The sequence below is a fragment of the Mauremys mutica genome, chromosome 26, assembly GCF_020497125.1.
Source record: "Mauremys mutica isolate MM-2020 ecotype Southern chromosome 26, ASM2049712v1, whole genome shotgun sequence".
Taxonomy (NCBI): Eukaryota; Metazoa; Chordata; order Testudines; family Geoemydidae; genus Mauremys; species Mauremys mutica.
In genome coordinates this window covers 12654129-12677974 of record NC_059097.1, presented here as the reverse complement: position 1 = coordinate 12677974, position 23846 = coordinate 12654129, and the positions used below count along the sequence as shown (strand labels likewise).

The 23846-nt window shown below is 66.6% G+C and overlaps 2 protein-coding genes across 2 annotated transcripts; both read left to right on the top strand.

Moving 5' to 3' along the window:
• The first annotated feature begins 311 nt into the window (after window positions 1–311).
• On the top strand, window positions 312–9742 carry LOC123356678 (alpha-2,8-sialyltransferase 8E-like). The gene is made up of 7 exons (XM_045000076.1): window positions 312–397; window positions 1962–2039; window positions 3535–3621; window positions 3835–3979; window positions 4658–4770; window positions 7657–7743; window positions 8675–9742. The coding sequence occupies exons 1-7, from the start codon at window positions 312–314 to the stop codon at window positions 9135–9137; spliced, it is 1059 nt and encodes a 352-aa protein (XP_044856011.1). The 3' UTR covers window positions 9138–9742.
• Window positions 9743–15152: 5410 nt separating this feature from the next.
• On the top strand, window positions 15153–21106 carry LOC123356623 (dromaiocalcin-1-like). The gene is made up of 6 exons (XM_044999984.1): window positions 15153–15245; window positions 16184–16289; window positions 17669–17787; window positions 18648–18794; window positions 19743–19872; window positions 20974–21106. The coding sequence occupies exons 1-6, from the start codon at window positions 15153–15155 to the stop codon at window positions 21042–21044; spliced, it is 666 nt and encodes a 221-aa protein (XP_044855919.1). The 3' UTR covers window positions 21045–21106.
• Window positions 21107–23846: the final 2740 nt, after the last annotated feature.

The window sequence follows — 23846 nt, the reverse complement described above, 5'->3', positions numbered from 1 at the left end:
GCACCATTCTGTCAAATCAGAATGTTGTCTCTGGTGCTACTTCTCAGTGCTAGTCCATCAGCACTGCCGTGGGCTTCACTCACTGACACTGGCTTTCCCAAGGGGCGTGGGGCAAGCTTTCCAGTCCTGTCAGCTCAGGTTTGTGTTGCTAAGAGCAAGACAGGCACAGGGGCCCCAGGTTAATAACCCTGCCTAGGGCACCATAAACCCTAAGGACGGCCCTGGGGGCACCCAGGGGGGCCGTGCCCGGTGGATTCCCACATAGTGGGTGAACGTGTCTCCCCACAGCGAGCGCCGGGGGCCCCCCCAGGATGCTGCGGAGATGGAGATGGGCGCTGGCGCTGGGTGTGAGCATCACCCTCAGCTTCGGCCTCTCCGTGCTGTGGAGGCTTCAGAGGTGAGTGAGTGGGGGGCGGGGAGCCAGGACTCCTGGGTTCTCTCCCTGGCTCTGGGAGGGGAGTGGGGGCTGGGGGGTTAGAGCGGGGGGGGGCTGGGAGCCAGGACTCCTGGGTTCTCTCCAGGCTCTGGGAGGGGAGTGGGGGCTGGTGGGTTAGAGCAGGGGGGGCTGGGAGCCAGGACTCCTGGGTTCTCTCCCCAGCTCTGGGAGGGGAGTGGGGGCTGGGGGGTTAGAGCGGGGGGGGGGGCTGGGAGCCAGGACTCCTGGGTTCTCTCCCCGGCTCTGGGAGGGGAGTGGGGGCAGGGGGGCTGGGAGCCAGGACTCCTGGGTTCTCTCCCCGGCTCTGGGAGGGGAGTGGGGGCTGGGGGGTTAGAGCAGGGGGGGCCGGGAGCCAGAACTCCTGGGTTCTCTCCTGGCTCTGGGAGGGGAGTGGGGACTAGTGGTTAGAGTGGAAGCCTTTGCTTGCTTCAGTAGGGAAATAACCCCCCAAACCCCACCCCTCTCGCTGTCGCCTCCCCCCCAAACCCACCTGGGGTATCATCAAAAAATCCCAGCCCGAACCCCCTCTTCCGGCCTTCAAACCCCCCCCAAGCGCCCCACAGACCCACCGGCTCACAGTGGGAAACGTGAACCTGCCCCCCGGGCAGCCCAGCGACAGACAGGGGAAACTGAGGCACGCAGGGACCCAGCAGAAACGTCTCCCATCCTCGCTCGGGGGGTTCGCGGGATCCCGCTGCCCGGCCTGACACAGGTTTTCATTACTAGACCCCGGCTGCGCTCGTGGGGTTCGACCCGGCACCGCGAAGCCGGTGCCAGGGCTGGGCGCCCCAGGGGGCTGCCGGGGGGGGGGTCATGCCTGGAGCGAACCTCTGTGGGGCAGGGAGTGGGGAGGCACCCGGGTCCCCGGGGAGCGGGGCCAGCGGCATTAACCCCCCTCTCTCTGCCCCCTAGCCGGGCGTCCCCGCCCAAGATAGCGTCGGCGGCTGGCAGAGGAGCGGGGCGGGACCCCCAACATCCCTGCCGGAGGTGGGGGAAGGGACGTGGGGGGGTCTGGGGGCTTGGTGGGGTGTGGGGAGGGGGAGGAGGGGGAGGGGAGGAGCGGGGGCTCTGTGAGATGGGGAGGAGGCGGTGGGGGAGGGGAGGGTCTGTGGGCTTGGTGGGGTGTGGGGAGGGGAGGAGGGGGTTGGGAGGGGCAGGGGGCTCTGTGAGATGGGGAGGAGGCGGTGGGGGAGGGGAGGGTCTGGGGGCTTGGTGGGGTGTGGGGAGGGGAAGGAGGGGGAGGGGAGGAGCAGGGGGCTCTGTGAGATGGGGAGGAGGCGGTGGGGGAGGGGAGGGACTGTGGGCTTGGGGGGGTGTGGGGGAGGGGGAGGAGGGGGAGGGGAGGGGCGGGGGCTCTGTGAGATGGGGAGGAGGCGGTGGGGGAGGGGAGGGACTGGGGGCTTGGTGGGGTGTGGGGAGGGGGATGAGGGGGAGGGGAGGAGCGGGGGCTCTGTGAGATGGGGAGGAGGCGGTGGGGGAGGGGGTGCTGGGGGGGGCCGTGTGTACCCCCCCGCCCCCCTTGCAGCCCCGAGGCCCCGGTGATGGGGGCGGAGCAGTGCCGGGCGCCGGAGCAGAACTGGAGCACGGGGAGCCTCCCCGCCAGGTGAGTGGGGCCGGGCGCGTCCCGCGGCCTCGGGGCAGCCCCTCCAACCCCCCCCCGGACCCCCCGAGACCCCCCACAGCCAGACACCGGGCCCTCGCCCCGCGTCGAGCCCCAAGACCCCGGGCACGGCCCCCCCCCGAGCCGACACCGCCCCCCACCCCCGCAGCCGAGCCCGGCGTCCCCGGGGTCAAGCTTCACCCCCGGAGTCCCGGCCCCGGGGTGCCGTCCCCACTGCTTTAGCGGGAGTCCAGCCGCTCCGGAGTCGCCCCAGCAAACTCCCCGTCCCAGACGTGCCCCCCGGAAACGGGCCTTGGCCGGCCCAGCCCTCTGCGGGGGAACAGGCGCTCAGCTGCGGCCTGTCGCGGACGAACAGAAACCGAGGTGCCCATCTGCTTAACTCACCCAGAGCTCCCCACCCGGGTCCCTCCAGACCCGCCGGCTTCCCCCAGACACATGTATTAGCTGCAGCAGATCGACTCGCAGGGACTGGAATGAGCCATAAACGTCAGGAGCGGATTCCAGAAAGTGAAAGTCGCACCCAACTAACGAGTTTTCAAATGAGACCTCACAAGCCATTCTCTGTCCAAAACTCATCAGGACAATAATGATCAGCAAATTATGAGTTTTCAAATGAGACCTCACAAGCCATTCTCTGTCCAAAACTCATCAGGACAATGATGATCAGCAAATTATGGGTTTTCAAATGAGACCTCACAAGCCATTCTCTGTCCAAAACTCATCAGGACAATAATGATCAGCAAATTATGGGTTTTCAAATGAGACCTTAAAAAGGCGGTGAATCTAGGGAGTCGAAGACTGGCACCGGGACAAAGAAATCAGCGAGTTAGTTGCAGGTGAAAGCCAGCGAACATCCACACGCCAGCGAAATGCGACGCGTGACCGCGCTGCCGTGATCTGTCGGGTCAAAGTGTCTCCAGAGCGGCCCCGGGGGTCTGCGGAGGCCGTTCGGAGTCTCTGGCCCCTCCGAGTTCAAACAGCCAAAAAGACGGGACATTTCCAGTGGTTTGTTCAGCGTCCAGGCCCACAGGCCGAGCCTCGTGCCACGTGGCGTTTCCCAGGGGCGACCGGGCCACGGCCCAGCCCTGCGTGTGCGATGATCCCGCCCGGCCCAGCTCGTTTCGTTAGTCGTCAGCGTTGGGCTGGGGGGCGAGTCCCCAGCAAACGTTGGCCCCGTTGTGAAGCCAAACTCCCGTCGCTCCCCCTAGCCTGGGCCAGAGCCGCCGCGAGTGCGAATCCTGCCGGCAGCCGCTCGCAGAGGCTGAGGGCGAAACGTTCGCGTCCGGGGCAGAGCCACCCCTGCCCTGAGCCAGCCCGACGCGCCGGGGGGCTGGGCCGGCTCCGGCGCCGCGTGTGTCGGGTCTCGGCCAGCGCGGGCAGCCGGGGCCGGAGCCGGCGGAGGGGGGCGGGCGGCGGGGGGGGGGGGGGGCGCAGTGAAGGGGGGGCAGAGCCGTGACTCTCTGTGTCTCCGGCCCAGGCGGGAGCAGGGCTGGATCCTGAGGCAGCTGAAGCTGGTGCAGAGCTGCCCCTGGGTGCATAACGCCAGCGCCCTGGGGCGGTACAGGTAACCCCCTCCCCCACCCCTAATGCCCTGCCCCCCTTCCTCTCCCCCACCCCCACCCCACTGCCCTGCCCCCTGCTTCCCCTCCCCCACCCCGCTGCCCCCTCCCTGCCCCACTGCTGCCCCAAATACCTCCTTCTCCCCGCCCCCAGCCCCCCACCCCTCTGCCCCCTGCCGCCTCCGACTACCCCCCAGCTGCCCCTCTCCCCCGCACAGGGAGCAGCTGGGGCGCTGCTGTAACGCCTCAGCCGACCTGGTGCTGACCCACAACAACACGCGGCTGGGCTCCCAGATCCTCTACGACGCGCAGCAGGGCAAGAAGTACCCGGTGAAGGAGGAGCTGCTGGAGGTGCTGCCGCAGGTAGGGGGCGCTGGCCTGGGGGGTGCCGGGGGCTCACGCCGGGCGCCCCACACCAGAGCTGGCTGCATCTCAGCCCCAGGCGATGGGTCCCTGTATAAACAGCCCCCCCCACGCCCCACCCCAGAGCTGGCTGCATCTCAGCCCCGGGCGATGGGTCCCTCTATAAACAGCCCCCCCCACGCCGCACCCCAGAGGTGGCTGCATCTCAGCCCCGGGCGATGGGTCCCTGTATAAACAGCCCCCCCCACGCCCCACCCCAGAGCTGGCTGCATCTCAGCCCCGGGCGATGGGTCCCTGTATAAACAGCCCCCCCCGCGCCCCACCCCAGAGCTGGCTGCATCTCAGCCCCGGGCAATGGGTCCCTCTATAAACAGCCCCCCCCCACGCCGCACCCCAGAGCTGGCTGCATCTCAGCACCGGGCGATGGGTCCCTGTATAAACAGCCCCCCCCACGCCCCACCCCAAAGCTGGCTGCATCTCTGCACCGGGTGATGGGTCCCCCTATAAACAGCCCCCCCCACGCCCCACCCCAGAGGTGGCTGCATCTCAGCCCCGGGCAATGGGTCCCTGTATAAACAGCCCCCCCCACGCCCCACCCCAGAGCTGGCTGCATCTCAGCGTTGGGGGGGAGGCCTGTGCACGGTCGGTGGGTGCTGACCCAGCCCCTCTCCCCCGCAGGGCTCCCCGTTTCAGGACGCCCCCTACGAGTGCTGCGCCGTGGTGGGGAACGGGGGGATCCTTCGTAACAGCAGCTGCGGCCCCGAGATCGACCGCGCCCAGTTCGTCGTCAGGTAACGCCGGCCGGGGGGGCAGGAGGGGAGCAGGGGAAGGAGGGCCCTTCCCAGCCCACCGGGCCAGCCACACACCCGGGTCCCGTGAGCACGTGGGTCGCGCCCCAAACCCCCGCCACGGCCGGTTCTCAGCGTGACGGCCGGTGACGAGCTCCATCGACACCCAGACCCTGAGGCTCCGGCCTGGCAGAGAGGAGCTCGGAGCTGCCAAAAGTCCTTTTCGACCCAGCCCCGAGGTCGCAGCCCAGGGTCCGTATTCAGGCGGCTCCAGCCTCGATCCCCCCCTTGAACCCCAAAGGTTCCCCCATGGGCAGGGCGGGCTGGGGGGTGATTAACTCCTTGTGCCCCTGCCCACGCGGCTGCACGGCCCAGCTCGGTTCATTTCCAGCTCTTCTGAACCAGGGTTTAAAGTTTGGCCCCACGGGTCAAGTTAGTCTGGGAGCTAATTAACTCCTTCTGGCCCTGGTCTCCTTTAGTGAGAGGTTAGATGAGACGTCACAGAGAGTGCGGTGGGGGCTCAGGGCGAGTGGGGGGTCAGGGCGAGTGGGGTGCAGTGGGGGGTCAGGGCGAGTGGGGGTCAGGGCGAGTGGGGGGCTCAGGGCGAGTGGGGTGCAGTGGGGGGTCAGGGAGAGGGGTGTGCAGTGGGGGGCTTCAGAGAGTGTGGGGTGCAGTGGGGGCTCAGGGCGAGTGGGGGGTCAGGGCAAGTGGGGTGCAGTGGGGGGCTCAGGGCGAGTGGGGGGTACGGGCGAGTGGGGGGGTCAGGGCAAGTGGGGTGCAGTGGGGGGCTCAGGGCGAGTGGGGGGGTCAGGGCGAGTGGGGTGCAGTGGGGGCTCAGGGCGAGTGGGGGGTCAGGGCGAGTGGGGTGCAGTGGGGGGCTCAGGGCGAGGGGGGGGTCAGGGTAAGTGGGGTGCAGTGGGGGGTCAGGGCGAGTGGGGGGGTCAGGGCGAGTGGGGTGCAGTGGGGGGCTCTGGGCGTGTGGGGGGTCAGGGCGAGTGGGGTGCAGTGGGGGGCTCAGGGCGAGTGGGGGGTCAGGGTAAGTGGGGTGCAGTGGGGGGCTCAGGGCGAGTGGGGGCTCAGGGCGAGTGGGGTGCAGTGGGGGCTCAGGGTGAGTGGGGTGCAGTGGGGGGCTCAGGGCGAGTGGGGGGCTCAGGGCGAGTGGGGTGCAGTGGGGGCTCAGGGCGAGTGGGGGCTCAGGGCGAGTGGGGTGCAGTGGGGGGTCAGGGCGAGTGGGGGGGACAGGGCGAGTGTGGTGCAGTGGGGGGCACAGGGCGAGTGGGGGGTCAGGTCGAGGGGGGTGCAGTGGGGGCTCAGGGCGAGTGGGGGCTCAGGGTGAGTGGGGGTGCAGTGGGGGGTCAGGGGGAGTGGGGGGTCAGGGCGAGTGGGGTGCAGTGGGGGCTCAGGGCGAGTGGGGGCTCAGGGCGAGTGGGGTGCAGTGGGGGGTCAGGGCGAGTGGGGGGGTCAGGGCGAGTGGGGTGCAGTGGGGGCTCAGGGTGAGTGGGGGGTCAGGGTGAGTGGGGTGCAGTGGGCGTTCAGGGCGAGTGGGGGGTCAGGGTGAGTGGGGTGCAGTGGGGGGTCAGGGCGAGTGGGGGGGTCAGGGCGAGTGGGGTGCAGTGGGGGCTCAGGGCGAGTGGGGGGCTCAGGGCGAGTGGGGGGGACAGGGCGAGTGGGGGGCAGTGGGGGGTCAGGGCGAGTGGGGGGTCAGGGCGTGTGGGGTGCAGTGGGGGCTCAGGGCGAGTGGGGGCTCAGGGTGAGTGGGGTGCAGTGGGGGGTCAGGGCGAGTGGGGGGGTCAGGGCGAGTGGGGTGCAGTGGGGGGCTCAGGGTGAGTGGGGGGTCAGGGAGAGTGGGGTGCAGGGGGGGGCTCAGGGCGAGTGGGGGGTCAGGGTGAGTGGGGTGCAGTGGGGGGTCAGGGCGAGTGGGGGGTACAGGGCGAGAGGGTGGCAGTGGGGGGTAAGGGCGAGTGGGGGGGACAGGGCGAGAGGGGTGCAGAGGGGGGCTCAGGGCGAGTGGGGTGCAGAGGGGGGCTCAGGGCGAGTGGGGTGCAGTGGGGGGCTCAGGGTGAGTGGGGGGTCAGGGCGAGTGGGGAGCAGTGGGCGGAACAGGCCCAGTGGGGGGTCAGGTAGAGAGGGGTGCAGTGGGGGCACAGGGCGAGTGGGGGGCTCAGGGCGAGTGGGGGGTCAGGGTGAGTGGGGTGCAGTGGGGGGTCAGGGCGAGTGGGGGGGTCAGGGCGAGTGGGGTGCAGTGGGGGCTCAGGGCGAGTGGGGGGGGGTCAGGGCGAGTGGGGTGCAGAGGGGGGTCAGGGCGAGTGGGGTGCAGAGGGGGGCTCAGGGCGAGTGGGGGGCTCAGGGCGAGTGGGGTGCAGTGCGGGCTCAGGGCAAGTGGGGTGCAGAGGGGGGCTCAGGGCGAGTGGGGTGCAGTGGGGGGTCAGGGCGAGTGGGGGGTCAGGGCGAGTGGGGTGCAGTGGGGGGTCAGGGCGAGTGGGGTGCAGTGGGGGGCTCAGGGCGAGTGGGGTGCAGAGGGGGGCTCAGGGCGAGTGGGGGGTCGGGTGGGGGGGTCGCGCTGCAGGGCAGGGGGTCGCTGGCTGAGAAGAGGGGGCTGTGACCCATTGAAAAGGCCAGGGTGTGGGGGGCGGTACCAGGGGAGGGCGGCATGGGGCGAGGGGAGCCTCCGGCCCCTCCCCTTCTGCCCCCTTCTGCCCCCCTCCCAGGCAGGAGCCCAGAGCCCCCCCCGCCGGCCGAGCTCTGGGAATGGGGGCGGGGCCGGGGGCGGGGCCAGGCTGTTCGGGAGGCTCCGCCCACAGAGGGGGGGTTAAGACGGGGACACCCCATGGGGTGGGGGGCACCGGGGTCCCGTGGCTGGTCCCCAGCTCACCCCGCCTCCCCCCCCAGGTTAAACCTGCCCCCCCCGGGCTTCGCCGCCGACGTGGGCACCCGGTCGAGTGTGGTCACCATGAACCAGAGCGTCCTGCGCGCCCGGTACCGGGGGGGCCCCGGGGGAACATGGGGGGGGGACTGAGACCAGCAGGGGGAGGGGTGGGTCGTGGTGGGGCCCATGGGGGAGCCGGGATCGGAACTGGGGGGATGGAGGGGAGAGCCCCGATAGTGACCTGCCAGGGGAGGGGGGAACCCACTTCAGAGTGTGTGGGGGGGAACAGGGGCTCTCCGGTCGGCCGTGGGGTCCCCCGGGGGGGGGGGAGCAGAGGAGGCCCAGCCCCCAGCTCTCCGGTCGGCCGTGGGGTCCCCCGGGGGGGGGCAGAGGAGACCCAGCCCCCAGCTCTCCGGTCGGCCGTAGGGTCCCCGGGGGGGGGCAGAGGAGGCCCAGCCCCCAGCTCTCCGGTCGGCCGGGGGGTCCCCGGGGGGGGGCAGAGGAGGCCCAGCCCCCAGCTCTCCGGTCGGCCGTAGGGTCCCCGGGGGGGGGCAGAGGAGGCCCAGCCCCCAGCTCTCCGGTCGGCCGTAGGGTCCCCGGCGGGGGGGCAGAGCAGACCCAGCCCCCAGCTCTCCGGTCGGCCGTGGGGTCACCGGGGGGGGTCAGAGCAGGCCCAGCCCCCAGCTCTCCGGTCGGCCGTAGGGTCCCCGGGGGGGGGGGGGGGCAGAGGAGGTCCAGCCCCCAGCTCTCCGGTCGGCCGTAGGGTCACCGGGGGGGTCAGAGGAGGCCCAGCCCCCAGCTCTCCGGTCGGCTGTAGGGTCACCGGGGGGGTCAGAGGAGGCCCAGCCCCCAGCTCTCCGGTCGGCCGTAGGGTCACCGGGGGGGTCAGAGGAGGCCCAGCCCCCAGCTCTCCGATCGGCCGTAGGGTCACCGGGGGACCGGGGCAGAGGCGACTGAGGCCGTGGGAGGGACCGGGACTGGCTCTGGGGGACGGGCCGTGCCGGGACCGCGGCTGACGGGGGCGTCTCTCCCTGCCCGCAGGTTCGGGAGTCTGAGACGCTGGCGTCGTCCCTTCGCGGAGGCGGTGGGTGCCCACGGGGCCGCGCTGCTCCTCATCCCGGCCTTCACCTTCGCCAGCAACACCGCGATCTCGTTCCAGGCCCTCTACACCCTGGAGGACTTCGGCTCCCCGGCCCGCGCCCTCTTCATGAACCCCGAGTACCTGGCACGGCTGGACGGGCACTGGCGTCGCCGCGGCCTGCGCGCCAAGCGCCTCTCCTCCGGCTTCATGCTGGTGAGCGCCGCCCTGGAGATGTGCCGGCACCTCACCCTCTACGGCTTCTGGCCCTTCCCCAGCGACCCCCAGGGGCGGCCCCTGCCCCACCACTACTACGACGACCAGCCCCCCATCCCGGGCCTTCACGCCATGCCCGAGGAGTTCACCCGGTACCTGGGCATGCACCGGCAGGGCGCGCTGCGGCTGCATCTGGGGCGCTGCCGGTGAGGGCGCGGCTGGCGGCCGCGCAGAACGAGATGCAGTGGCGGCGCGGCTGGATGTGGAGGAGCCGGCTACGGCAGGGCCCAGCTGATCCCGGCATGGGGCTGTAACGAGGCTGGTTCTGGCGGGACCCTGCTGAGAGCGCCAAAATCGGGACAAATCGCTTGAAGCGGGTCGGTTACAGCCCCAGGCTGGGGGTTTTCCACCTCTAAGGCACCAAACCAGCCGGACACAGAGGACTCTGGTCTCACCCCACTGGCTAACCACAAGTCACACCAGCAATTCCCTCAGACACTCCAGTCTCCCAGTATCCCCACCAGCGCCTCTCATCATGGGGACGAATGGTTACGAAAACCAACACCCCAATGAAAGCAAACGGTTCTCTCGATGCCAAAGCAGCAAGCCCCAGACCCAGGTCAAATGAGAACTTAGATCTTACGCAAAATATCCACTTCGAGTCCGTTCTTATTACCTAAAGTACAAATTATTCACAAAGAGAAGGCAGAGTCGGTTGAAAGATCCATAGACAGACCGACGTGAATTCAGTTCTTGGGGTCCCGCTACACGGCACAGATGAGTTTGTAGTTGCCAAAAGTCCTTTTGGAAACAGTCCAGAGACCTTCCCCTCTGGGAGACGCCGCAGCCCAGGTCAGTTCCTGGAGCAGGGTCCTTCCCTTCAGGCTTCTTCCGCTCCGGGTCTTCGGCAGCAGTTCGGCGGCGGGGGGTCCTTCCGCACCGGGACCCGCCCCGACCCCAGGCCCCCTGAATCCTCTGGGCGGCCCTGTAATCTGGGACTAGTATATCTGCCTTCTAACGCGCTCCTGTAGCCATCTGGCCCGACCCTGTCACAAGTCCAGGGTCCATATTCAGGGTGACTCCCGTCGGTGACGGGGCATCTCAGTCCTTGTGGCTTAAGGAACCCAAAGCAGGTCTGAGATGAAGCGGGATCGTGTCTCAGGGTTTTTATACATTTCCAGCAGCCTTTCGGCCTGACAACACGATTCTCCTTCTCCCAACCATCCTGGCAATTAGCACAGAGTAATTTATCCATTAGACAGTTCAGATCCAGGGGACCCCAACCTGGAAAGAGACACACCGACGATGATCCTGTTTCCCTCAAGTGTCTTAACAAATGTGAATATTCCTGTTTTGATCTTCGAATCAAAGCCATAGCGACGGACAAGCCTTGTGTGCTGACATCACAAGACCCGAGCGAACATCGAGCCTCCCCGTGGCCCCGATCATTAGCCCTGACCTCCCGATCGTGTCCCTGAGACGACGAGCCACCCGAGAGAGAAACGCCGAAGATCAGGCATGGCCACCAGGCTGACTCCCTGAAGACCTCGCTACGTGAAAACGGGGAAGTCCTTGGCCTGGGTCTGCCCCCTCCTGGAGACTTCCGGCCCTGCTCCTGGGGCAGCTTGAGGAATTCATCCGCGCCGTGGGGACCGTTTTCGGTGACCCGCCGGGAGCGTGCTTCGTAACGTGTGCCGGGGAGTAGACCGGACGCCCTGTGTGACGAAGTGTGGGGGCGTTTCTTGTTGGGTTTTTTTTCGTGTTTTCCAGGGGGTTGCATGCAGAGGAGTTGGGACTCAGTTTCCCTGGGTGTTACTGGTTTAACGACGTGAGGGGAGAGGGAGTAACATTGCCACTTACTCATGAACTTTTTGGGAGACTTCACTTGGGAAGGGTATTCCCTAACCTGGACCTTGGTGGAGAGGACAGGCTGGTTCAGATCGGGAAAGGCGGCGTCCTGCACTCAGGACGGGCATTTGGAATATGGAGCGATGCCACTTGGGCGATGTACCACGTCGGTCACATTCCAGTGTTTCACGAACGATGTTTCCTCGGACACGTTGGGCCAGTTGTTATCCGTTTCGATGCCATTTTCGTCTTCTCCGAATGCCAGAAGCGACATGACGCATTCCCTGGTTGTGTTAGTCGTGAACGCCTGCGGAGAAAAGCGATGATATTTGAGACGAGGGGTTGCTCACCATCCAAACAGCAGTTAGAGAATGGTTCTTTGGCAGGTAACTTAGCAATTCGCTGACTGTGTCTAATTCCTATAGAAAATAAAGAAAAATAAATATCAGCTTTATTATGAACACGTTCTGACACCTTGTGGAGAGTCAAGTTAAGGGACACTGGGTAGGTTTAAAATGTTAGTGTCTGTTCTTACTGGGTCACTGACTCTGCGGGGACAGAGAGACCCCGTCAGGACTCCTGGGTTCTGTCTCAGCTCTGGCAGGGGAGGGGGGTCTAGTGGGTTACAGTGGGGGGCAGATACATCTGGGTTCTGTATAAGAACAGAAGAACAGGCCACACTGGGTCAGACCAAAGGTTCATCCAGCCCAGTGTCCTGTCTGCCGACAGCGGCCAATGCCAGGTGCCCCAGAGGGAGTGAACCTAACAGGGAATCACCAAGTGACCCATCCCCTGTCGCCCATAACCAGCTTCTGGCAAACAGAGGCTAGAGACACCATCCCTGCCCAGCCTGGCTAATAGCCACTGATGGACCTGTCCTCCAGGAATTTATCTAGTTCTTTTTTGCTCCCTGTTATGGTTTTTGCCTTCACAACGTCCCCTGGCGAGGAGTTCCACAGGTTGACTGTGTGTTGTGTGAAGAAATACTTCCCTTTGTTTGTTTTAAACCTGCCGCCTGTTCATTTCATTGGGTGACCCCTGGTTCTTGTGTTAGGAGAAGAAGTAACTAACACGTCCTTATCTCCTTTCTCCACACCAGTCATGATTTTACAGACCTCTACCATATCCCCCCTTAGTCGTCTCTTTTCCAAGCTGAAAAGTCCCAGTCTTGTTAATCTCTCCTCATACGGCAGCCGTTCCAGACCCCGAATCATTTCTGTGGCCCTCTTCTGAACCTTTTCCAATTCCAATAGATCTTTTCTGAGATGGGGCGACCACATCTGCACACAGTATTCAAGGTGTGGCCGTTCCATGGATTTATATAGAGGCAACATGGTATTTCCTGTCTCATTATCCATCCCTTTCTTAATGATTCCCAACATCCTGTTCGCTTTTTGATGGCCGCTGCACATGGAGTGGATGTTTTCAGAGAACTCTCCACAGTGACTCCGAGATCTTTCTCGAGAGGTAACAGCTAATTTAGACCCCGTCATTGTATACGTCTAGTTGGGATGGTGGTTTCCAATGTGCATTTCTTTGCGTTTCTCAACATGGAATTTCATCTGCCGTTTTGGTGCCCAGTCACCCAGTTTTGTGAGATCCCTTTGTAGCTCCTCGCGGTCTGCCGGGGGCTTCGCTATCCGGAGCAGTTTTGTATCAACTGCAAATGTTGCCACCTCCCTGTTCGCTCCTTTTTCCGGCTCGTTTACGAACACGTTGAACAGAACTGGGCCCAGTCCAGACCCCCGGGGGGACACCCCGATTTACCTCCCCCCAGTCAGAAAACCGACCGTTTATTCCTCCCCTGTTTCCTGTCCGGTAACTGGAGTGCCCGGCTAGGGTGACCAGATGTCCCGATTTTATAGGGCCAGTCCCGATTTTGGGGACTTTTCCCTTATATAGGTTCCTGTTACCTCCCCACCTCCTGTTCCGATTTTCCACGCTTCCGGCAGTGCCTTCCGGTGAGTTTGGCTGCAATGCAAGAGACCTACAGGCCGGATCCTGCATGTTAAGCTAAGGCAAAGTTCGCCCCATAAAAGGGGCGACTCACCTTGCTAGAGGGGGCCCGGGCGGGTTTTTCGCCGAACTCTCTCCGTGCCCAGGAGACGCGGTTCCCTGAGCGTTTGCGTTGAGCTTTGCGGATTAGGTTTTGATTTTAAGGGAGCAAAGGATAGTCTAAGTTCGCTCCGACACCTTTTAGCTCCAGCTTCTCCTAAGCGCCGTGCCGCTGGCTTGGGAAGTGAGGCCGCGGCCCCGCCGGGGGCGAGGCAGGGCCTGGGTCTCCCCGCGCCGGGCTATCCGGGGAGGGTGGGAACGGGAGCGCTGTAGCCCAGAACACCACGTGGAACAGCAGCCATGCAGCTGGAACGTCGTAACTCGGATAATTGTCCCATTTCATCACTACTTCAGGGAACGGCTTCAGGGCCGAATCTGTCTCAGCGGGAGCGTCCGGTCCCCGCCCCAAGGGTCCTTGGGAAATTCAGGGGAGCCTGATTCGGGGCAAGAACTTTTATCTCCCGGTCAAAGAGACCGGGGAGCCCCAACCCCGTACGGCCCAAATTACCCTCATTAACCTCCTCAGCCAGGCAACGGCGCAGCCGCGCTCACGCCCGTCGGGGGCTGGGACGTGTGCTGTGAGCAGCCCCCAGGCACGGGACTCGGAGCCCCCCCAACCCCCGAATGCCCCCCCCACACACACCCAGCCCCGGCCCATCAAATCCCGGAGCAAGGCCTGAACCCCTGCCCCGGTGCTGGGTCCCTGCCCTGCTGCCGGCCACGCGCCTGCAGTGAGCCGGTCCCCGGCCGGGGGGGTCGGGATCCCATGGGGGTGAAGGGGGTGTGTGTCCGTGTGTGTGTCCTGCTTGCGGGGGGACGGGCTCTGCTGTGTGTGTGTGTCCTGCTGGGGGGGGACAGGCCCTGCTGTCTCTGTGTGTGTCCTGCTCTGTGTGTGTCTGTGTGTGTGTGTCCGTGTGTGTGTCCCTGCTGGAGGGGACGGGCCCTGCTCCGTGTGTGTGTGTGTGTGTGTGTGCCCCTGCTGGAGGGGAGGGGCCCTGCTCTGTGTGTGTGTGTCCTGCTGGAGGGGACGTCCCTGCTCTGTGTGTGTGTGTGTGTGTGTGTGTCCCTGCTGGAGGGGAGGGGCCCTGCTCTGTGTGTGTGTGTCCTGCTGGAGGGGACGTCCCTGCTCTGTGTGTGTGTGTGTGTGTGTGTGTCCCTGCTGGAGGGGTGGGGCCCTGCTCTGTGTGTGTGTGTGTGTGTCCTGCTGGAGGGGACGTCCCTGCTCTGTGTGTCCGTCTGTGTGTGTGTGTGTCCTGCTGCGGGGGACGTCCCTGCTGTGTGTGTGTGTGTGTGTGTGTGTGTCCCTGCTGGAGGGGAGGGGCCCTGCTCTGTGTGTGTGTGTGTGTGTGTCCCTGCTGGAGGGGACGGGCCCTGCTCCGTGTGTGTGTGTGTGTGTGTGTGTGTGTGTGTGTGCCCCTGCTGGAGGGGAGGGGCCCTGCTCTGTGTGTGTGTGTGTGTGTGTCCTGCTGGAGGGGACATCCCTGCTCTGTGTGTCCGTCTGTGTGTGTGTGTGTGTCCTGCTGCGGGGGACGTCCCTGCTCTGTGTGTGTGTGTGTGTGTGTGTGTGTGTGTGTGTCCCTGCTGGAGGGGAGGGGCCCTGCTCTGTGTGTGTGCGTGGGGGGGGGCGTCCCTTACCCAGCCAGGCGTCTCTAGCTGAGGCGAGGGGGCAGCGGTGCCCCCGTGGGAGCTCCGTGGGTCAGGGCGGTGCCCGGAGCTGCCCCCTTTCATGCACCCGCCCCAGCGGGAGCAGCTGTGTTTGCTCTGGCTCGGGTGGCCCCGGACAATGGGGACGAGACGCCACCCGAACCGCCTCTGCCCCCGGCACCAGGGGCTCCTCCCCGCCTGGATCCCGGCCAGGCTCAGGGATCGGGACCGACTCCGGATTGACGCCGGGGGGAACCGAGACCCGAATCCACCCCCGCCACTCCTGGGTTCGGGCGCGAACGCTTAGCCCCGCTCGCACGCCGCGTCTCTGGCCGTGCGCCGGCCTGCACGGGCGTGTGCTTGTGTAACACGCATGTCTCTGGGCGGGTGGCCGTGCGAGAGGGCGGGCGCGTGAAAGGACACACGTGTGGGTAAGGCCACCAGCCAGCAAGTGTGAAACATCGGGCCGGGGTGGGGGGTAATAGGGGCCGATATAAGAAAAAGCCCCCACCCCCGGCGTCAATCCGGAGTCGGTCCCGATCCCTGAGCCTGGCCGGGATCCAGGCGGGGCGGAGCCCCTGGTGCCGGGGGCAGAGGCGGTTCGGGCGGCGTCTCGTCCCCATTGTCCGGGGCCACCCGAGCCAGAGCAAACACAGCTGCTCCCGCTGGGGCGGGTGCATGAAAGGGGGCAGCGCCGGGCACCGCCCTGACCCACGGAGCTCCCACGGGGGCACCGCTGCCCCCTTGCATCAGCTAGAGACGCCTGTCTGGGTAAGGGACAGCCCGGCCAGGACTCCTGGGTTCTCTCCCCGGCTCTGGGAGGGGAGTGGGGGCTGGTGGGTCGGAGCAGGGGGACTGGGAGCCAGGACTCCTGGGTTCTCTCCCCGGCTCCGGGAGGGGGGTGGGGGCTGGTGGGTTAGAGCAGGGGGGGGGGCTGGGAGCCAGGACTCCTGGGTTCTCTCCCCAGCTCTGGGAGGGAAGTGGGGGCTGGTGTGTCGGAGCAGGCGGGGCTGGGAGCCAGGACTCCTAGATTCTCTCCCCGGCTCTGGGAGGGGAGTGGGGGCTGGGGGGTCAGAGCAGGGGGGGCTGGGAGCCAGGACTCCTGGGTTCTCTCCTGGCTCTGGGAGGGGAGTGGGGGCTGGTGGTTAGAGCAGGGTGGGCTGGAGCCAGGACGCCTGGGTTCTCTCCCTGGCTCTGGGAGGGGAGTGGGGGCTGGTGGTTAGAGCAGGGGGGCTGGGAGCCAGGACTCCTGGGTTCTCTCCCCAGCTCCGGGAGGGGAGTGGGGGCTGGTGGTTAGAGCAGGGGGGTTGGGAGCCAGGACTCCTGGGTTCTCTCCCCGGCTCTGGGAGGGGAGTGGGGGCTGGTGGGTCAGAGCAGGGGGGGCTGGGAGCCAGGACTCCTGGGTTCTCTCCCCAGCTCTGGGAGGGGAGTGGGGGCTGGTGGGTTAGAGCCGGGGGCACTGGGAGCCAGGACTCCTGGGTTCTCTCTCCGGCTCTGGGAGCGGAGTGGGGCCTGGTGGTAAGAGCAGGGGGGGCTGGGAGCCAGGACTCCTGGGTTCTCTCCCTGGCTCTGGGAGGGGAGTGGGGGCTGGGAGCCAGGACTCCTGGGTTCTCTCCCCAGCTCTAGGAGGGGAGTGGGGGCTAGTGGTCAGAGCACTGGTTGTTAAGGGCACAGCAGCAGGGGACTGGCCTCCTTTCCTTCCCCTCCAGGGCCGGTTCCCCCCCCGTGAGCTCTTCCTTTCAGACATGGGGACGCTGCCCGGATGCCTGGGTCCCTTCCTTGTCACTCTCCTGCTCGGATCCCCCAGTCCAGTGGGTAAGTGCGGAGGGGTAGGGCCGGCTGGGGAGAGACGGGGGAAGGGCTCTTGCCCCCTGGGGTGGGGTGTTAAAGGGTGCAGATCTGGGAGCTGCAAGTACTCCAGACTCCTGGGTTCTCCCCCCGGCTCTGGGAGGGGAGTGGGGGCTGGTGGTTAGAGCAGGGGGGCTGGGAGCCAGGACTCCTGGGTTCTCTCCCTGGCTCTGGGAGGGGAGGGGGGGCTGGTGGGTCGGAGCAGGGGGGGCTGGGAGCCAGGACTCCTGGGTTCTCTCCCCGGCTCTGGGTGGGTAGTGGGGGCTGGTGGGTTAGAGCAGGGGGGGCTGGGAGCCAGGACTCCTGGGTTCTCTCCCAGGCGCTGGGAGGGGAGTGGGGGCTGGTGGGTTAGAGCAGGGGGGGCCGGGAGCCAGGACTCCTGGGTTCTCTCCCCGGCTCTGGGAGGGGAGTGGGGGCTGGTGGGTCAGAGCAGGGGCGACTGGGAGCCAGGACTCCTGGGTTCTCTCCTAAGCTCTGGGATGGGAGTGGGGTCTAGTGGTTAGAGCAGGGCGCCATGGCTAAGTGGATTGTAACCAATGGGACACAGTGGCACGACCGGGCCTGGCTGGTCTCCTCCGAAAGGGCAGGGACAGGATGGGGTCTGGAACCAGGGAGAGGTTCTGCCCTGTTGCCCTGCTGCCAGGAGCCTGGGGAACTCCCTGCCACTGGGCCCAGCAGCCCAGCCAGGCGCAGGGTCCCCCCCAGAGGTGAGTGAGAGGATGTGGTAGGCAGATGAACCCGGGGGGGTGACAGGCTCTTGCTACGAGGGGTCACGAAGGGAGCGAGTGGCAGGTCAGTCGAACCCCCATCTCAGCCCGGGCCCCCCAAGGCGGCCAGTCGGCCCTTGACAAAACCACTTGGAAACTGGGGAGGGGGTTATCCCAGCAAATTTCAACCAAACTGAGAAAATCCCCCCAAACGATCGAATTTCGGGTAAAAAACATCACATTTGGGGGGCTTCACATTTCCTTAAATTGTCATATTTCCAGCCAAAAAACTGTTAAATGGGAGGAGGGGGGGAACCCCCCCAAACTGTCATATTTGTGGCTGGAAACTCCCAAAAACTCAGCTGTGGTTTTTGACCCCAAACTTGGCAGATTCCTTTGAGAATCTCGGAGAAAAAATTATCGGGGTTCCCCCCCCCCAGCCGAAGGTTTTCACCGTTTGGGGGTCTCTGACACGCGGTTTGGCAGCAGGGCCCACGGAGCCTGGCTGGGTGGGAGGCCGGGAAAGCCCCTTGGGTCAGGATCTGGGGGTCCTCTCCTGGGGTGGGGGGCTCGGGGATCCCGATCCCGGATTCTGAGCCCCCGCCAGCTCTGGCTCATGTTTCCCTTCCCTCCCCACAGCCTCCGCCAACGTCCGCTCCTGCCCGTGCACCCAAGGGTGCTGCCCCGCCGGCTGGTACCAGTACCGTGACTCCTGCTACTACCCGGTGACGGCCACCAAAGGCTGGTGGAAAGCCGAGGTACGGCCCCCCCCCCCCGGGTCCGAGGGCCCACGGCATCTGGCTTGGCCTGGCCTCAGGGAGCTGTGGGGGGGAGGGTGTCACCCCCGGTACTGCGGAGACTGGGGGGTGTGGGAATACTGGGGGGAGCAGCGGTGACTGGGCTGGAGGGCGGGGGGGTTGTGGGGCAGGCGGGGGTGACCGGCAGGACTGGGGCTCTGTGACCCCAGCTTTGGGGTCTGTCAGGGTGCCCCGCAGGGACACCCGGCCGGCCCGGCCACACTCGGGTGCGTTAGAAAGTCCTCGGCCGGCCCGGAGAACAGAAAGTCACAGCCTGGCCCGGGGGGGGGGGGGGGGTCAGCCCCAGGCCCCCCTGACCTCTCTGTCCCAGTTCAGGGGGGGTGCCCAGCGCCCGGAGCAGCCAACCTGTAACCACCCCCTGGCACCTCCCGAGTCCTCCGGCCTCCAGCTGGCCGAACACGGCTTGGCTTGCTGGGTATCAGAGTCCGAGTGACTGGGCTTCTCGAAGGCTCCCCTGATACGGGACCCAAGCCCCCCGCAGCTAGGAGCCGTTCGCACCTGCCTTCTAGCCTGCCCAGAGCGCGAACGAGACCTTTTCGCATATGGGGAAACTGAGGCACACAGCGGCTTCCTAAAACGATGTCAGCAAACGCCCATTTCATCACAGCTGGCGTGGGGGTGGGGGAGCAGCGGCGGCGGGGGGGTGAGGCGGGGGAGCTCACTGGGGTGCGGGAGTGGAGGAATGGGGGGGGCCTGAGATGTGGGGAGGAGTGGGGGAGGGCAGGGGCTTGTTGGGGTAGTGAGGGGTCAGGCTGTGCTCCCCCGACCCCCACGGTGTGTGTCACCCCCCCCCACCCCAGGCGGACTGCAAGGACCTGGCGGAAGGCGCCCACCTGGCATCCGTGCACAGCGCCGAGGAGAACAACTTCATCTATCACCTCATGGGCACCCCCCGCGACTACGAGAAAAAGGAAGCCTATTGGCTGGGGGGGCGCCGCGACGCCCAGGTGAGGGGCTCCGCTGCCGGGGCTGGGGGCTGCCGAGCCCCCCGGGTCACGCGGCCCCTCGGCTCGGCTCGGGGTGGGGTCGGCGCTGTCCCCTCTCCACTCCGTCAAATGCCTTTTTCAGGCGGGTGAAGGGATCCAGGCTCGCCCTGGGGCACCTCCGCTTTGCCCCCTCCGCGGCACGTCCCGGAATGGCATTAGCCCCCGCCCCTGCCCCCCAGATCCTTTCCCGAGCCCCCGTTCTCCAGGAAACCGGCCCCAGTCCGGGGGTCTGCCCAGCCCCCCTCCTTCCAACCAGTCCATGCCGGGCTAGCGGTGGGGCCACTGGTCCTAAGATCCACACTTTGGGGACTCATATTTCCACCCCCCCCGCAAAAAAAGGATTTTTCCCCTCTCAGAATGAAATTTCCACCAGGGAAACTCATGCCAATGTCCCCTAAAACAAAGGGGTGCCCCGAATTTGGGGGGGTCCTCCAAGGAGGGGGGTTTCTGATGGAAAACTTGGGATGCAAATTCCCATCCGCCTCCTCGCCGGCTTGAGGAGACTGTGGTCTCCATGGGGGGCGGGATAATAGGCCAGGGAAGGCTAAGACCCCCCCACACCATTCCTGAGGCCCCCCACTGCCTGCTGCCTGCAATGGGGCGGCTCGGCCCGGCGCTCGGGGTGGATCGCGGGCTCAGCCCGGTGTGGCCAGGCCTCCTCCGGCCGTGGGTGGGGGTCCTCAGGGCGTCTCCGGTTACGGGGGAGGGATTCGGGGCTCCGGCACGTGGTGGGGGGGGGGGAAATCGGGCAGAGGCTCGGACGGCAGGAGCTTCCTGAAGAACAGGGCGGACGCGCTGTGCCTCAGTTGCTCCTCCGGCCGAGCTCAGCCACGGGCTGGCCCAGGCTAGGGAGCCGGCTCGGCTCGGCTCGGCTCGGCCCGGCGCTCTCAACGCCGCGCTGCCCCCTAGGGCCAGACGGAGGGCGAGGGCTCCTGGCGCTGGACGGACGGCTCGGCCTGGCACTATCACAACTTCGGGAACGGCAAGCCGGACAGGGCCACCGCGGAGGCCTTCGTGGCCACCTGGAAGTTTGATCAAGGTACCGGCAGCAGGGCGGGGACAGGCCCCGCCCCTTCACTGGTCCATACAGTGGCCCAGGGACCAGGCCATCTCCTGGGGCTGACGCTGAGGGCACATGGGCAGCCCTGCCCCATGGGCGTCGCTTCCCGGCGGGAGCGGGGGCAGGGGGCTGGGTCCCTAAAGCTAGAATAGACCCCAGGAGTCCTGGCTTCCAGCCCCCCCTTCTCTAATCCACCATCCCCCACTCCCCTCCCAGAGCTGGGGAGGGAACCCAGGCGTCCTGGCTCCTGGCCCCCCTCCTAGAGCCGGGGAGAGAACCCAGGCGTCCTGGCTCCCCGCCCCCCGTCCCAGAGCTGGGGAGAGAACCCAGGAGTCCTGGCTACCAGCCCCACCTGCTCGAACCAACCAGCCCCCACTCCCCTCCCAGAGCCGGGGAGAGAACCCAGGAGTCCTGGCTCCCAGCCCCCCCTTCTCTAATCCACCATCCCCCACTCCCCTCCCAGAGCTGGGGAGGGAACCCAGGCGTCCTGGCTCCTGGCCCCCCTCCTAGAGCCGGGGAGAGAACCCAGGCGTCCTGGCTACCCGCCCCCCTCCCAGAGCCGGGGAGGGAACCCAGGAGTTCTGGCTCCCTGCCCCCCCTACTCTAATCCACCATCCCCTACTCCCCTCCCAGAGCCGGGGAGGGAACCCAGGCATCCTGGCTCCTGGCCCCCCTCCTAGAGCCCGGGAGAGAACCCAGGCGTCCTGGCTCCCCGCCCCCCTCCCAGAGCTGGGGAGAGAACCCAGAAGTCCTGGCTCCCAGACACACCAGCCCCCATTCCTCTCCCAGAGCTGGGAAGAGAACCCAGGAGTCCTGGCTCCCAGCCCCCCATACTCCAACCCACCAGCCCCCACTCCTCTCCCAGACCGGGGAGAGAACCCAGGAGTCCAGGCTCCCAGCCCAACCTGCTCTAACCCACCAGCCCCCACTCCCCTCCCAGACCGGGGAGAGAACCCAGGCGTCCTGGCTCCCGGCCCCCCCTGCTCTAACCCACCAGCCCCCACTCCTCTCCCAGACCGGGGAGAGAACCCAGGCGTCCTGGCTCCCGGCCCATGCTCACTGCCTCTCTTGTCCCCACAGATGCAATCACTTGGGATAACTACGACGCCTCCCTGGAGTTCATGTCCGTCTGCAAGCGCTCGCTGGACTGACGGGCTCGGAGGGAGGCTGAGGTGCCCGCCTGGCTCAGCTGTGCCCTGGCCACTTGGGTGACGTGCGGTGGCAGTGTGCCCCCTGGATTCCCCTCCAGTGGGGGTCTGTGTGCCCCCTGGATTCCCCCTCCAATGGGGGTCCGTGTGCCCCTGGATTCCCCTCCAGTGGGGGTCTGTGTGCCCCCCGGATTCCCCTCCAGTGGGGGTCCGTGTGCCCCTGGATTCCCCTCCAGTGGGGGTCTGTGTGCCCCCCAGATTCCCCTCCAGTGGGGGTCCGTGCGCCCCCTGGATTCCCCCTCCAGTGGGGGTCCGTGCGCCCCCGGCTGCTGCCCTGGCGACCTGGGCACCGCTCTGCTGCATGCTAAGCCTGAAGTAAACCTGTCTCCCCCGCACTGGCAGTGGTATTCCCGGCTCTCCATCCTACCCAGCTCGCCACCCTGCCTGGGAGGGGAGTGGGGCCTGGTGGTTAGAGCAGGGGGGGGTGGGAGCCAGGACTCCTGGGTTCTCTCCCCGGCTCTGGGAGGGGAGGGGAGTGGGGCCTGGTGGGTCTGGGAGCCAGAACTCCTGGGTTCTCCCCCCGGCTCTGGGAGGGGAGTGGGGGTTGATGGGTTAGAGCAGGGGGGGGCTGGGAGCCAGGACTCCTGGGTTCTCTCTCCAGCTCTGGGAAGGGAGGGGGGGCTGGGGGGTTAGAGCAGGGGGGGCTGGGAGCCAGGACTCCTGGGTTCTCTCCCCGGCTCTGGGAGGGGAGTGGGGGCTGGTGGGTTAGAGCAGCGGGGGCTGGGAGCCAGGACTCCTGGGTTCTCTCTCTGCTCTGGGAGAGGAATGGGGGCTGGTGGCTAGGGTGGGGGTCTGGACATCAGGACAGAAAACACAGAATGGGCCCAGGCTGCCACCTGGATTTGTGCGTAGGAGGTTGGGTGGAGGGAGCTCCCATGGGTCTTGGGTCTTGTGGTGGGGGTGGGGGTGGGCTCTGTGTGGGGGTGGGTGGGAGGCTTGTTCTCACCCTTGGGTCCCAGGGAAGGATGGGGGGGATCAGGGAGCCCCAGGATCGGTTCTACGCCCCAGCTTTGGAGCCGTCTCGGGGAGGGACTCGCAGGGGGCTCTGTCCTTCGGCAGAGGCGGCCAGGTGGGCTCACCGCCCCCTTCGACTGGCCGGGGGTTGTGTCCTCCCCATTCCTCAGCAGCCCACGTGGCTGCGGCCCAGCCAGCCAGGTGCCACCGTGCCCTGCACACACCTCCACTGAGTGGCAATGCAAGGTAGGAGAAGGGAAACCGAGGCACACACCGGCATCATACCAAGAGGAGAGAAACGCCCCCGTCGTCAGCAGGGCCCTCGCTGCGGGTGAGGAAGATGGCGCTCCGGGCTTGGAGCCAGCCAGGCCTCGCACCGCACGCAGCAGGCTGGCACCGGGGCGCGGGCAGGATCAGAAGGCAGGCTGGCAACCTGCGGAAGAGGAAGCAAGGGAGGAAGCTGAGGGTGCCACAAGGAGCAGCAGGCCCAGGGCAGGGAATAGCTGCCCCAGAGCCCCCCCCAGGGACCGGTGGGGGGAGAGGAGCCAGGCCTGGAGCGGGCACCGGGCCGGCAGAGGGAGGTGTCAGGAAGGGAGGGGGGCTGTGCCTGGGTCTGCAGAGAGCCTGAGCCGATCGCTCCGAGGGGGCGGGCGCGGCGCCTGGCACAGGCGGGACCCCCGGTGGGGGGGCCCCTCCCTCGGCTGATGTGCCCCCAGGAGAGCTGCTCCCCCCCCAGCCTGCCAAGCCGGTGTGTGCACAGCCTGCACCCCACGGCCAGGCCCACAGCTGGCAGAGACCCCCCCCAAATGGGGGAGCCCTCTGTTACCGTGGGAACGGCATGCTGGGCACTGCCCCCAAAAGGGGGAAGATGCCCCTGTGTTGCCATGGGAACGGGATGCTGGGCATGCCCGAGTGGGGTGTGTGTGTTTGTGTTGCCATGGGAACGGGATGCTGGGGATACCCCTAAGTGAGGGGGGGGCTGGTCCCTGTGTTGCCATGGGAACAGGATGCTGGGGATACCCCCAAGTGAGGGGGGGGCGTTTGTGTTGCCATGGGAACAGGATGCTGGGCACTCCCCCAAGTGAGGGGGGGGGCTGGTCTCTGTGTTGCCATGGGAACGGGATGCTGGGCACTCCCCCAAGTGAGGGGGGGGGCTGGTCTCTGTGTTGCCATGGGAACGGGAGCTAGGCGCGCCCCCAAGTGGGGGGGGCTGGTCCCTGTGTTGCCATGGGAACGGGAGCTAGGCGCGCCCCCAAGTGAGGGGGGGGCTGGTCTCTGTGTTGCCATGGGAACGGGATGCTGGGCGCACCCCCAAGTGAGGGGGGGCTGGTCTCTGTGTTGCCATGGGAACGGGAGCTAGGCGCGCCCCCAAGTGAGGGGGGGCTGGTCTCTGTGTTGCCATGGGAACGGGATGCTGGGCGCGCCCCCAAGTGAGGGGGGGGGGGCTGGTCTCGGTGTTGCCAGGGGAACGGTCTGCTGGGCGCGCCCCGCGGTGAGGGGGGGCTGGTCTCTGTGTTGCCATGGGAACGGGAGCTAGGCGCGCCCCCAAGTGAGGGGGGGCTGGTCTCTGTGTTGCCATGGGAACGGGATGCTGGGGATACCCCTAAGTGAGGGGGGGGGCTGGTCCCTGTGTTGCCATGGGAACAGGATGCTGGGGATACCCCCAAGTGAGGGGGGGGCTGGTCTCTGTGTTGCCATGGGAACGGGAGCTGGGCGCGCCCCCCAAAAGGGGGGGGTGTCCCTGTCGGAGCGTCGCGTCCCCATGGTAACTAAGGGGGCGTGCCCAGCATC